General features: G+C 46.2%; 2 protein-coding genes across 4 annotated transcripts in view; one reads left to right on the top strand and one right to left on the bottom strand.

Annotated features, from left to right (window-relative positions):
- Positions 1 to 2,375: 2,375 nt before the first annotated feature.
- LOC119452956 (uncharacterized) lies at positions 2,376 to 5,048 on the bottom strand. Its single transcript, XM_037714917.2, has 2 exons — positions 4,832 to 5,048; positions 2,376 to 2,659 (listed from the first exon to the last, which is right to left on the bottom strand). The coding sequence occupies exons 1-2, from the start codon at positions 4,905 to 4,907 to the stop codon at positions 2,376 to 2,378; spliced, it is 360 nt and encodes a 119-aa protein (XP_037570845.1). The 5' UTR covers positions 4,908 to 5,048.
- A 9,453-nt stretch (positions 5,049 to 14,501) lies between these two features.
- Positions 14,502 to 14,972, top strand: part of LOC119452310 (trypsin inhibitor-like) — a 32,129-nt gene continuing 31,658 nt past the window's right edge. For 2 of the 3 annotated variants that reach the window (XM_049667436.1, XM_049667437.1), the window contains exon 1: positions 14,502 to 14,931. In XM_049667436.1, the coding sequence (XP_049523393.1) occupies positions 14,850 to 14,931 (82 nt within the window). In that variant the 5' untranslated portion in view covers positions 14,502 to 14,849. The remainder of the gene's footprint in view (positions 14,932 to 14,972) is intronic. The other variant, XM_037714918.2, reaches the window with a different exon arrangement.

A 14,972-nucleotide genomic window follows, 5' to 3' on the forward strand; every position in this document is an offset into this window, starting at 1 on the left:
TGGCAGCATTTATCTCTAATTGAAGCAGTACTCTCTGCTTAAAGCAGAAGTCAGAAAGTTGCTCCACCTGTCACAGCGTTCAGCAGGTCACAGCATCATAATTTTTTTGCAGAATAGTCTCTACAGAATGGTAGCAAGGCTGAAACAATGAACATGTCACCATTATTCTTGTTACAAAAATGAATGCCCTTCTTACTTTCTTGATTTATGTTAGTGTCTACATGCGAAGAAAAATATGAATAGTAATTTGATTGACACGGAAACACGAGCACATACATTTTAGTAAAACCCATGTTTTCAGGCTACATCAACGACAACGTACGTTTCATAAGCCAGCAGGCTGAGCTATTGGGACGGAAAAGACATAGCAAAGTTCAGAATGTGACTGGTAATGTGAGGAAATGAACGTGATGTTTGTGCCATTCTAATTTCCAGCGAGCAAACAGTAAAAAAAGTCACTGGCTTGCGCGGCACACGCAGCACAGTCACAGCGTAAGCTGGTGGAGCGGCTCAAAAGTAGCTCCAATTGCCGCACCACGCACAACAGACTCTTCGCGGCAAAGTCTCTTCGCCTCGTTCTGACGAGAACGATCTGAACTGTCCGCCCGGCGTCCACGGCAAGCTGCGGTTTGTAATGCTCTCTGCGCAGCAGTCTGCTGAGCCTGATGATGCCTGGTTGTAGCCGCGCACGTAGCTCTACGTTTGCAAGCGCCTTAACTAGATGGCGCCACCATACTGGCGGAGGCTCGGGATCGCGTTCATTGCGCTCCTCATCTAAATCGCATCCCGTCATCGGCGCCTGCGCGCCTGCCTAGGGCGCGTTTATACGGCATTTTTCCACTACCTGACAGCAAGCGCTTGCGTGGCTCAGTGGTAGAGTATCTAACTCCCGCGCAGCAGGCCAGGTTCGATCCCGGCTGGAACCGGGTGTACTTTTTTCGAGTTTCCAGCGATGGCGGTTACGATCACCGGACACCGTCGGCGGAGGCGGAGGCGGCGGACACCATCGCGAACTGAAATGGCTATTGGAATGTGCCCATAACAGCTTACGCTGTAAAATGTTGTCCCCATCCTCATATATCCTCCTGTGACCCGAAGACAGCTGAGGCACACAATCGCTTTGCCCGTCGGTTATTATTAAAAACGGGTATGTTATGAGCGTGAAGAACCAATTTTTTGCCTAATAAGAAGGTTTAGCTCCGGGCTATGTCCGGTTTCTCTATTCAAATACATGTAAACACAGAAGTGCTATTGGAAGTCAACCGTTAAAACAATATAAATGAAATATATTGCATTTTAGAGAAAAGGTTAAATTCTAGTGACTGTGGTAAGCACAAATGTGATTTAGAGCCCTGGATGTTTTACAAGAGTTCCCAAAGATCGGTAAGCTTTACAAATATCGATGCAAAAAGCGTACAATCCGTAGCTATGCAACGAAAACTACTACCGCAGTTCTTAAGCTGCATTTCCTAGCGCATGTACAGCGGGCAAATTTGACATGTGAATTTGCAGCTTACGGGAAATTGTTACCGTATTTACGAGGCTCTTACTAAAGTCCGACTCACAAATTATCGGTGTAATTTAGAGCGAAGTATAATATGTCAATGTTGTCCGCTTTAGATGTATTAGTGCGTGGAGTTTAGAGAATTGCGATATCATTTTTATTGCGGAGTTATAGTTGTAAACCTGTTAGTCTTGTATTTTAAAGTTTGCAATTCTCAATACCATTAATAACAAATTTACGGCATAAATATAAAACATCTGCTTCTCACCGTAACACGATTGGTACCTTGTCTTTTAAGTGCTACAAACATCAATAAACTTGGTGCAGTGGTTGCCAAGAAAAAACGATTTCCTGGTTTCCCTGTATTTAGATAGGCGTTCCTTAGCTAAAACTTGTTCTTAGCTATCTGGGTCAGATGCCAAAAGCAGCATCTCCACATGCGTGGACAAAGTGACCATCACGTCGTGTTTGCTACGCTAAAAACTGCTGTTGTTTCCGTTTACAGAGAGGTGTCTGCTACATAGTGAGGTGTGCTGCCATGTTTACGCTTTATCCTGGATTTCCATGTCATCTCGCGGTATTAGAAACAAACTTCATGAATTATTTTCGTCGTCTGTGACGACACATTGGCTTAAGTCAAATTAGTGTCAATTTTCTCGAAAGCTGGTTACAAGCATATAGCTTAAACGCTTTCATACACTTCCGCGGGAATCTTATTTTGCATTATGTAAAAATAATAATTTTCGCAATCGGTTGGGAATTACCATTGAAAAGGAATAAAGCCAATGGGAAATATTATGTGAGAGGGGTGAATGTTCAGGATTAAGACTTGCCGGACACGGGAATTCTCAGCCTAGAGCCAACTTTATGATTATGAAACGTGTCTTCGTTCGGCCACTGTCGATCGCTTCCCGCCTCCGCCTTCTTCTGAAGTTTCACTCTTGTGAAGGCTCATGGGCACTTGTCCCTGGTGACGCAGGCGCCCTGGCCATTCCTGAAGAAGCCTTGGCGACAGAAGCACGAGGAGAGACAGTCGTACGTGCAGGCTGGTCCAATGGTGGGCCTCTGGCAGGTGGTTTCGGCACAGCTGCTGCTCTGGCACGCCTTCCACTCCTCGTTGCGGCCCGCACTTTTTAGGTTGAGCCAGGTCCAAATCTGTGGGGAAGAATGATCTTGTGAGGCTAGGGGTCACTAATAATGTGCTGTATTTGTGTCGTCAAACACACAACCGGCACCACGGCCGGACATAGAGAAACCAGTCAGGAAACAGGGAAGTTGAAGAAGCGTACTCAACTGCGCGGTTTGGTTAGTCTTGGTAAAAAGCCAGCGTAGCAGCGCCCCGACACAGGGCACAGAAAAAAAAAAAAAAAACACAAGCCCCACGTATTTTTAATCTCTTGCGCTTCATGGGTCGCGCTCTTGGGTCAATTTTTTTTACCAAGTTAAAGAGGCTTTATATTTTTTTCTGTTTTATGTGCGAGGTTCTTCCAGGTTGCTTTGGCAATATGCGTCAGTGTGGTGTACGTATCAAGCCAATAACCGTAATTCCGTGGTCTCGCGGGATGAAGGAACATGGTTTGTAGTTGGCGGTGGTGGATCTTGTTGACGCCAGTGCTCGTCTACAAAATCTCTTTGATGGTAGCTGTAGATGCGGAAGCCAAACAATATGGCCAGCCATCTACAAAATGTCCATGGGGGTCTTGTGCAACGCATACGTAACTAATGGGGTAAGCCCCAAAAAACCTGTAATTCCAGTGGTCATCACACGCTTTGCTCTTATCAGTAAATTATTCTTTAGCGTTTCTTATTATCATTGTCGAGGGGCCGGACCTAACGATACTACTTGTGTTTTTCTCTATCAGTCATTTGTCTGAAAACCAGTCAAACCGCAACCAACAGTGTTCAGTTGAATAGAATTTAAATTAATAATAAATTTTGGGGTTTTACATTCCAAGACCACGATCTAAGTATGAGCCACGCCTTTGTGGGTGACTCCGGAATTATTTTGACCACCTGGGCTGGTAAAAACGTGCACCTTATGCATGGTACATGGGCGTTTTTGCATTTGGTCCCCATGGAAATGCGGCCTCCGCGGCCGTAATTTGATCCCGCGACCTCGAGTTTAGCAGCGCGAAGCCAAATCCACTAAGCGATCACGGCAGGTAAATATTATTTGAGCAGTAGTCGCATGAAGGACTATTTTAAACCGTCCACTGATCAAATCATGCAATATCAAGAACGGCACAATGGTACCTGTCGTCGGATGCTGTGGCTTAATCTCCGGTAAGTATGGGTATCTTTGTTTATTCAACGTGCGATGGAACCGCATCGTCATTCTAGCCTTCTAACGTCTTTTGAGTGCGGCCATTGCAATATGTAATCGATCTCGCGTGTCCTCGGAACAGTCGTTTGAGCAGGTACGCGAATCCAGTGTGAACGGTATTTACAATGAAATAGTCGTTAGCTGGGCTTGCTGGTATAGCGATATGATGCGGCAAACAGCGCAAAAAACTTATCCGGATGTGAACAGCACCTTATTCGTCCCTTCCCTTAATATATTCTGCCTTTTTTGCGCTGTTTGCGTATTATGGCATAATAGAAAGATGTTTCAGGGATGATGGGGCTCGTCAAGCTGCCTTTATGCAGCTTTTTCGCCGTCATTGCCCAACCACAAATGCACATTCCTCGTGTACCATGTGATTAAATAATCTCAAACATAATGGAGAGGATAAGACAAGCAATTTCGGCGATGAAGTCTTTAAAAATGCAAGTCCCATTAAAGATTTTGAAAGTTCGCTTGGAGAAAATTGGTGCGTGCAGACAATTTTACTGATTGCTTAAGTCCACGGATTCCACATTCACGTGAAAAAACCGCAAAGGGGCGCATTTGAAAATTTGCGGCTGTTCGCGATGAACACGAATTCATATCTCGTGAAAGTACAGCATGACGTCAGAGTGGGGGTAGAAGGAAGTGCTTATAGGATGTTTCTATCAATCCAGCTTGAACAACGCTGCAGAAATATCTCGCGGTGATTGACATACATTTCAGAATTCAACCCATCTAAACCAATAGGTATATCATTGAAATCTCTCTAATGCATTGAATCCGAATGAACACCCAATGGGCATTTTAGGCACATAAATACGGCCACGGGGTGTAGGTATTGTAGCGTGTTTTCTCCTTATGCATTTCTTTTTGAATTTACACTCTCAGAAGTTTCAATGCAGTTGTTCAATCACAGCGAAAAATTGTATTTTGTGTTACAAAAGAGGTTAAGCTTTACGTGCACAGAGGAGCTGAAGACGAAGAACACATATAAACCTTACCTTTCTTCGCCTCGGCAACAATCACAGCCACCACGACGACGAAGAGCACTTGAACTGCTAGCGTCTTCAGTCCCATTCTCGCTCGAATATTTGCGGCTATTGTAAACTCCTCAAAAACAGCTGAACTCGCGACTAAACTGCTCGAGAGTGAACTTTATATACATCCTGGCCTACGCAAGCCACTACGACGGCGATTCTTGTCAACATGCCAATGAGGCCAAGACTTTCCGTGTAAGAGTGCAAGCTTTCGCTTTTTTCAATCACGCGTCGCCAGTGATACACAAAAACAAACGAAGGTATGACCACCGCTTTCGCGCTCGCGTGGCCTTTTCTCTTCAAGGGCAAAATCTAAAATACATACGCGCATCGCAGCGTTCCTCAAACGACGCGATTTCTACACGTGTGCGAGATGTGTTGTCACGATTAAAAGCGGGCGCAAGACTGGTTCCTGCCGCGTCCGGCGTGATGCTGTGAATGCGAATAAGTGCTGGCCCCTTTCTTCACACGGAGTGCAGCAAGCATTCGGTAAGGAGGCTCGCGCTGCGCAGTGAAACGCTTGTGTGGCACCATGTCTGCCAGGATGAACAAAGTGATCATTTATGTCGATGATCGAGACTCCTCCAGTGTTGACCGCTGGCTTTGATCACAGTAACGAATTCTTATCTTTGGTACTTATGTAATGAATGCCACTGAAAAATGAAAACTGCTTTGTCGTTAAAATGGCAGCGCCAACCGATTCCTGTGGAGGAGGCATTGAGCATAGCCTGTAAGTGGACGGGCCAGAATGCTTCTTCAACGACACATGCTACAAGTGTCAAGAACGTAACTAGGACTGCTTGCGTAAGGGCAAATAGGGTAAGAATGTACATGCTTATACCAGATCATTCCTGCGTTCTCATTTAACGCCCTATTTACTATGACAATAACCTCTCATAACTTAACGTTTATAATGCGAAGCATTCTTTGCCTCATTCTTGGCACATTGCGGTAGGTAGGTAGGTAGGTTGGTTACTCTCTCGCGTCACTACATGAAAAAGAAAATAATGTGGGACCAACAAGGGAATCGAACTTCTGCCATCGAGTACAGCAGCCCGGTGCTCTAGTTATTAGGAGACGATCATTTTTTTTATTTATTGCCTTTACGGTTCAAATGAAACATTCATCAAAAATAATCACATAAATGGATGAGATAACAAAAAAGTGCTTGCTTGATAGCGCTAATATGGTTGTAAGTTTAGAAAGTTCTTCAACAAAGGCAACCACTCTGGTTTCTCGTCACGTATCTAATGCTAACATCAATGGCAATCAGTCGACTGAACAAACAATCCTTCCTGTAAAATGATGTGGTGCATGTGATGATTAAGTAGACACGGTGCAACTAGATTTAGAAAAGGCTTTTTACACAGTCAAGCACGTTTTTTTCTTCAATACTACCTCATGTGAAAGTAGGATCGGTTAGCTTAGAAAGGGTTCAAATGGCTTATAAAATTATTATAAAAGTATTCTTGTCAACGAACGCGTGACTGACATATTTTAAATTGTACGTTCCATGAAAAAAGGAGAACCAATACCCAGCTTTTTATTTTATATTTATCTTTTTATATGAAGATAGTACTAAATGAGGAATTCTATTTATGATGAAATGAAATTAAAAGTATTTCATATGCGGACGACATAGCTATGTTTTGTTGGTATAAGGAGAGTGTATATTGAGGGGTAAAAGGTGTTGATAGGTTTCTTTAAAAAACTAGCTGTAAATTATGAAAAATACGTGGGCGTATGGCATGGTTTTTCGGAAACCACACCTGAGTGCTTTGAGGGTATACGTTGGACTTGCTCACCCGTTAGGTATCTTGGTGTGTCGCTAGACCACTACAAAAATCCAACGGACTTTTGGAAAGATCAGACCAAACCAGCTCGAGAAGAGACAGAGAAGTGGGGCAGCCATGAACTGTCCCTATTTCAACAGAGCGTAAACTGTTTATTGTATACAAGCGCAGGTACTTTCTCCAAGTGTTAAACATGCCTCGAATGAGTATACAAAAGTGCACAGAGTGATGGCAGATTTTGTGTGGGAATCAGCCTGGGAAGGCACCAGTAGAACTAATTTGTTTTGCGCAGTGAAAGATGGCGGATTGAGTTTTGCAAAGTTGTTTTCGTGTCAGATAGCTTCGCCATTTATTTTCTTGAGAGAGTAAAGCAATGTATTTTATTGCGAGAGCAATTATATGGACACTCAAAAGCAGATTTCTGCCGTCGGCGTCGCCGTCACCGTGAGGTTCCGTATAACGTCAATGGAGATGAAATCGTCGCCGCGCGCCGAACGCTGTATGTGCGAGTGTAAGGGCGCGAGGGGCGCGTGCTTTCACGGGGAGTGAACGCACGGCGGAGAACAAACGCGCGTTCTGCGCCGTGCTCCCTTAAGAGCTGCAGAAGTAGGCGTCTCTTTCCTCCTTTACAATCACCATATATGTAGAGCAAACGCGCCTTCTTCCGACGCGCGAGAGGCCGTGGGGGAGGGGGGAGGGGGAGGAAAGGGAGGCGACGTTTAGCTGCGGCACCTTCTAGTACACTGTAACGAAGTGCTTATTTATATCAGAGGCTCCGGCAACAGTCACCAACGCCACACGCTTTTTGAGCGAACGCGGGCAAAACGCCGATGGCGTCGACAACAGTTCTGCGTGTTGCCGGTGCTGCTGCATGTCCAAGTTTATACAGCTGATAAAGCTAATATCATTACTCCGTATAGCTCTCTACAAATTTGCTATCGCAATCGATGCTTCGCCTTTCAGGTGAAACTGTGACAACGTTTTTGAGAACGATTATACAAATGAGACTTTCTTGAGTTTCTGGAGTTTGTTGTGTCTTGAAGAACAGTTGGGCACGCTGGTGTGCGGGGTTACTTAAAGGACATAGTAGCCATTTTCCGTACAATAAAGTTCTATTTCTCTATTGAATACTTATTCTCAGCGTCAAGAAGAAAACTTTATTAGGGCCTAGTAAAAACGATGCTTCCAGTGCCAGTTTATAGATCATTATACCATGCAGGTGGTCATATAGATGCACTCAAAGAATACCTGTCAGAACATCTACAAAGACTATTTCGTTTCATTTGCACACATAAACGCTGACTGTGAATCCACGGCTAAAACCTAACCGGCCACGATTGCTCTATCTCTGGAATCTGTCCACTTTCCTCGGTACTGTCCTCGTAGCACGCTACGTAGAAATTTGGCGACCTTGTACCGACTTCGTGATGTCCCAAGTTAATCATGCTCTAACATTTCATCACTGGACATACATAGCCACTGATGACGTCACAATCCCTGTTCCTGTCGTTTTCGCTCGTCCACTATCTATTTGAATATGCCATGTCGCAGGCTCGCGTCGAATGGCCGGCGGGAAAATCATGTCGTTGCCGCCGTACGATCGTCTTCAAAGTGGTCTTCGACGTGCTGCCGTCGTCACAGACACGAACGCTCACGACCTACACACACAAGTAGTCAATTTGTACAAACACGTTGGTCCACCTGATATCGCGTAGTGGAACCCCAAACAATGCTACATAGCTAGGTGCCCGCAAAATGTTTCGCATAACATCTATTTCGACAGCGCATGGGATCTGACCATTTTGTTGTTTGAGCTCTTGGTGCTGGCTTCAGGCGGGTTTGCCCTGATAAGCTTGACCGAATATTGCTCCGCCTAGGTGGTAACAGCGTGGATACAGAACCAATTCAGAGGGGTTTTAGCCGCCAGAGGTTGAGTTCTCGTTATCAGCTGCACTCCTTCTGAGACAAATATGTGCTATCCATGTACGTCTGTGTAAGAGGGCGGTTTTTACGTTACTCGACATGCAAGGCCCCTTTTTCGGCAGCATTGAATGGATGATGCTGAAGCTAACGCTCTACTTCACCACCTGTAGCAGGAATAACACGGCGACACAACTGTATTTACAATATGGAGCTACATGCATCTGTGTAAGCAGGCGCATTTATTATGGGCAGCGTTCACTGTTCAGATGGCGCTACGACCTTTCATGTTTCGCCCCAGTATTGCCGACGCCGGCCGCTACAAAGGCGATGAAAATTATACGCCATTCCGAACGACAACGGCTTCCTTATCGTCGCTCGTTTGAGAGGTATGACCTGCGTTTTGACGATATCAAGCTCACAATTGTTCCCGCTGCTCATATCGATTGCGAACACGTGCTATCATATGCAGAGCATGCGCACTTTGATATTTTCACAGCTCGGACAGTCTTCTTTCGTGATAAGTGATCGAAAGTATCACGGCGAATGTATACAGCATCTCTCCAATTTTGCTGGTTTTGACACTGGCCGTCCCAAAACTTCACTTGTTGTGGGGCATAGATCGCGCGCAAACTGCAATGCACGGTACCTATATTGCACGACCGCTGCATTCTCGGATAAAGCTCGTGAACACAAGCTGTTGGTGAGAAATTTCCCAGGGTAATTTAAAATGACTGTGGAGAGTATCCCTATGTAGCAGTTGGTTATTTGGTGTAGCGAATTTTGAAAAGTGGGACAGCGCGGATGAGTGTGGAAATTCATGTTTGAGGGTTTCCTCCGCGCTTCTTTAAGAGTAAGGTTAGAGTACATTATGCTTGCATTACTGCACTATTGAATTCTTTAGAACTCTCCAAGTTAGTAATTTGTTCCGTATTGTGCATTCGGCAAGTGTCAAAGAAGATGTGACATTATTGGCGACATTATCTTAAGTGAGGTCTATATTGCGTCGCATGCGATGATCAAAATATATTCCTGCCTCTCCAGGGAGGCGTCTTCGTAGTAAAAACTTGTTCTTACCACATCGTCAATATTAACATGTGAGCTAAGTCCAGAAGAACAGCCAGTTCCTTTCACAGATGACTGCGAAAACTGCACGAAGACCATGTACAGGCAAAGAAAAAAAAATGTCACAGTTTCGCCCTAAGGGCGAAGCAGTGAATGCGATAGCAACACAGCAATGTCATACGAAGTAAGGTGAGCGGCTTTGGTAGCAATATGAATTGTAGTAAACATGAGCTGATTAAGTAAACAGGTGTGCTGCGGCGTAAGTAGACCGACATGAAGAGAGACTCGATGACCACGAGAAGGCGCGTGTGAAACGGTGGTGTTGATGAGAAGTGCTTCCCGTGGGCAGCGCGTGCGAAGGGACACACCTGTAGCGCTGCACTGCCGATCCGGGCAGCATTGCATGTGTAGCGTGCGTTGGAAAATGTGGCCCGACTATTACTAACTGAATGAACACGCGTGGTGTGAGCGCGCACAAACAAACACGAATAGATCACACTGAATGACTGCAGCCAACGACTGTCAAAACGCTGGCAGCAAGCATACGCCGCAGCGGGCGAAGGTACGTGCGGTCTATCGCTTCAACGGAAACTGAGCGGCGAATGCACGGCGCATAAAGGTCAGAGCCGTGTGGAGATAAGAGACGGTGCGGACGAGCGACGAGCGCGGTTGTTGGCAGAGTAGAAGTGCGCCCCCCCCCCCCCCCGCTCCCTCCGGCGATGGCTTCCTGCTTCCTTGCTTGCGCGTGGGAGATGAGTGCGTTCGCTCTCCGTGATAGCGCGCGTCCCCGCACGCTTCCGCTCGGGCATACGGCGCGCGGTAAAGATTTTATCTATGAGGGAACCTCACGGCGACGGCGACGACAACGGCAGAAATCCCGTTGAAGTGTCCATATAATTGCTATCGCAATAAAAATATTACGGGATCCGCGAGCGCGTGCAAAGCTTCATTCTTGCGCGCTTTCCCAAAGCAAGCAACTCATGTCGAGACATGGTACTGCGCATGCGTGTCCTTTCATGCCCGTTTGCTTGCCGTACGCCCATTTCTTGCCAGCGTGCTCTCCGAATCGCGATGATTGCAGAAGATAACGCTAGGAACCCGTCTGTTTCGGCCATTGTGGCGTGTGACAATGTACTGCATATATTTCCAGCTGAAAATGACAGCGCTCTCGCGGCGTAATTTTCTGCAATCGTCGCGATTCCGACCGCACACTGTGAAGCAATGGGCTTGCGGCAAGCAAAAGGGCGTAAAAGGACGCGCATGCCATGTCTCGACACCAGTTGCTTGCTTTGGGAAAGCGCGCAAGAATGCAGCTTGGCTCACGCTCGCCGATCACTTATTATTCTGTCCTTGTCCGTACATCTCATCTCTGCGAGCACGTACGCCGACTGTGCATCCTCTTAACAGGCTTACGTGATGTGGTTTGAACAATCTCTCTATAGCCTCGCGACGAATGGTGGCATTGGAACATTATAAACGACTAAACGTGATGCGGTTACGATGGCAGAAATTAGTACGTTTTATACTTGGCTATACTCCATACTGATCTCTGGTTGGTTGATTTATGTGGATGGTATACGTACACCGGCCAGTGGCTTTCGCGATTGAGGAACAAAAAAACAAATTATTATTTCTCATTGCGTCGTGTGGATGAAAAGTAACTTTTCATGGAAGAACACGTGTGAAAACCACTACTTTTGTTGCAATAAAACTATCTTAACCTTAACAAAACGTTCTCTGGTTGAGATTCACTTCGCGCAGAAGCTCTTCGCACACATCGTCACAACTAATAACCAAACCAAAAACAAAAAATGTCACAGTTTCGCCCTACCCGCCGCGGTGGCTTAGTCAGCTAAGGCGTTGCGCTGCTGAGCACGAGATCGCGGGATCGAATCCCGGCCGCGGCGGCCGCATTTCGATGGAGGCGAAATGCAAAAACGCCCGTGTGCTTGCGTTGTAGTGCACGTTATAGAACCCCAGGTGGTCAAAATTAATCCGGAGCCCTCCACTACGGCGTGCCTCATAATCAGAACTGGTTTTGGCACGTAAAGCCCCAGAAAGAAGAACAGTTTCGCCCTAAGGGCGAAGCAATGAAAGCCATAGCAACACAGCAATGACATACGAAGTAAGGTGAGCGGCTTTGGTAGCAATATGAATTGTAGTAAACATGAGCTGATTAAGTAAGCAGGTGTGCTGCGGCACAAGTAGACCGACATGAAGAGAGACTCGATGACCACGAGAAGGCGCGTGTGAAACGGTGGTGTTGATGAGAAGCGCTTCCCGTGGGCAGCGCGTGCGAAGGGACACACCTGTAGCGCTGCACTGCCGACCCGGGCAGCATTGCAAGTGTAGCGTGCGTTGGAAAATGTGGCCCGACTATTACTAACTGAATGAACAAGCGTGGTGTGAGCGCGCACAAACAAACATGAATAGACCACACTGAATGACTGCAGCCAACGACTGTCAAAACGCTGGCAGCGAGCGCATACGCCGCGCAGCGGGCGAAGGTACGTGCGGTCCTGGTACTGAGCGGGCGAAGGTACTGAGCGGCGAATGCACGGCGCATAAAGGTCAGAGCCGTGTGGAGATAAGAGACTGTGCGGGCGAGCGATCGACGAGCGCGGTTGTTGGCAGAGTAGAAGTGCGCCCCCCCCCCCCTCCGCGCTCCCTCCGGCGCTGGCTTCCCGCTTCCTTGCTTGCGCGTGGGTGATTGAGTGCGTTCGCTCTCCGTGATAGCGCGCGTCCCCGCACGCTTCCGCTCGGGCATATGGCGCGCGGCGAAGATTTTATCTATAGGGAACCTCACGGCGATGGCGACGGCAGAAATCCGGTTGAAGTGTCCATATAATTGCTATCGCAATAAAACAAACGCCAAGAGCCATTAGGCCATTGTAAGTGTTCATTAACTAGAATTTTAGCAAACATAACTCTAAATGTTGAAAATACGCTTGAAAGAGCAGTGAGATGTCCAAAACTGTTACGCGCTGTATTTGATGTGGCTTGTTTCAACTCCACTTCTTAAGAAAGAAGGAGAGAGTAAGTTGATTTACTCACAGCATCTGAGCTCTTCATCGGAAATCTCATCGAAAAGACACTGCCGTGCGCTTAAAATTTCTTCTGTACATTAGACCTATTATTTTGGTTGCCATACCAGGCAGGCTTTTTGGCCTTTTTATTGTGGTCACTTTGGCTTACATATGCTGCTTCATAAGTTCATAATGTGTGCATATTGCGGTAACGAAAGCGTGTTGTACATGTAGGGTCAACTTTCCATATGGTCACAAGTATTGCGAAAGCCGTAGTTCAATTCAATTCAATTTATTTGCAGCCCACATACAACGTTGTGTTTAAGGCTCCCTTGGCAACAAAGCTGTAAGCATATAGCTTAACGGAGGCCAGGGGGACCAATAACCGGCAGCAGTGTCAATCCCTTGGCGATACCATTAAGTGACAATACATGAAGAAACATAAATAAATATCTATACTTATACTATAAGCAACAGTCACAACAATAAACACATATACCTACAGTTTAGGCGATACATATATATATATATATATATATATATATATATATATAATATGGAGCTACATGCATCTGTATAAGCAGGCGCATTTGTTATATTGCATGACCGCTGCATTCTCAGATAAAGCTCGTGACCACATGCAAGCTGTTGGTGAGAAATTTGCCAAGGTGATCTAAAATAATCGTGGATTATATCCCTGTGTAGCAGTTATTCTCTGCAGTGAATTTTGAAAAGTCGGACAGCGCGGATGGGTGTGGAAATTCATGCTTAGGGTTTCCTCGGGGTGTTTTTTTTTTTTAAGACATAGGTTAGTCGTGTAAAATATTTCATCTACCTTTTTAATACATTATTCCTCTATTGAATTCTTGAGAGCTCTCCAAGTTAGTAATTTGTTCCGTATTGTACATTCGGCAAGTGTCAAAGAGATGTAATATTATTGGTGACATTACATAAAGTGAAGTCTATCTTGCGTCGCATGCGATGATAAAAATATATACCTCCCTTTCCAGGCGGGCATCTTCGTCATAAAGACTGGTTCTTAGCACATCGTCAATATTAACTGTGAGCTAAGTCCAGAAGAAAAGCCAGTTCCTTTCACAGATGACTGCGAAAACTGCACGAAGACCACGTACAGGCAAAGAAAAAATATTGCGGGATCTGCGAGCGCGTGCAAAGCTGCATTCTTATATATATATATAGAAGAGGTTTATTGACGGTGTCCTTCAAGGACTCTACGAGTTCCAAGAACGGCGAGGCAGCGTGGAGCACCGTCTCCAAAAACACCAGCGACCAACAGCGCGAGCAGAGCGGGCCGAGCGTTGGCGATGCCGCTGGACGGAGGCGCGTCTTCTTCTTCACAATTTATATACTATGCATATCACAATGTGTAAGTACATGCACTACATATAGACGCACTAATAACACATGCAAGTTGACTAGAAACATTGTTGCATGGCGAAAAAAATGCCTAAAATTCCATCCGACGTTCCATCTGGCCTCAAATTCCATCCGAATTTCTTTCCATTACTGGCTTTTATACGTTCGAAAGCAACCACACCAAGAATACTTGCTCAGAGTCGCAAGGCAAGTACAATGCTGTAGAACTGCAAAGAAATCTTGACGCCGAGTTGTGAGAGGGGTGTGCCTGTATGACCATGAATATGTCCATGAATTGGACAGCCTCACTTGAAACGCGGCTCATGACGTTTCACAGGAAGAAAGCAGGTTTATCCTGCTGGCATGCACCGACGAAACTCTATGTCGCGTGGCACTGCGAAGAAGCGCATAGAAGCGGTGAGACGAGACCGGTCGTCGGATAGCGGTACGGGGAGGGGGGCGCTAGAAGCACGATGTCGCCTAAAACAAGTTTGGCGCCGTAAAACACAAGCACACGCACAAGAAGCACACAAAGAATGCCAGAGGAAACGAGCGAGATGGTGGGGAGGAAAAGAAAATTGTAATACCGGAACGTCAGGATTTCTGGTTAGCGAAGGTCTCGCTTAGTACTTCAAGTGGGTGACGTGGTGCAGTCGATGAGGTCATCGCAGCAGCAACCGTCTTGGCAGTAGGGAGTAGCGCGAGCTAGTTTTCGCTGAAAGCTGCTAAGCGAAGGAACTAGAGACATTTTTACAGCTCCTCATTTTGCGTTCGGTGGCGGTTATCGCGAGAAAAGAAGCGATGAGGAATCTGACGGCGGTGTTCTTGTTCGCGATGTTCGCGATTGTATCGGTATCACTTGCGGCTCCGAAAGCAACAGAAGGTAAGTGCACGTTCGTTCCTCGTGCTTCCGCAAGCATTGCC

Source organism: Dermacentor silvarum, chromosome 5, assembly GCF_013339745.2.
Source record: "Dermacentor silvarum isolate Dsil-2018 chromosome 5, BIME_Dsil_1.4, whole genome shotgun sequence".
NCBI classification, from domain to species: Eukaryota; Metazoa; Arthropoda; class Arachnida; order Ixodida; family Ixodidae; genus Dermacentor; species Dermacentor silvarum.

Excerpts from the sequence above, each read along its gene's own strand:
- LOC119452956 (XM_037714917.2), bottom strand. The coding sequence starts at position 4,907 with ATGGGACTGAAGACGCTAGCAGTTCAAGTGCTCTTCGTCGTCGTGGTG. Across the intron at positions 2,660-4,831 it reads TGTTGCCGAGGCGAAGAAAG|ATTTGGACCTGGCTCAACCT; the intron begins GTAAGGTTTATA and ends TCTTCCCCACAG.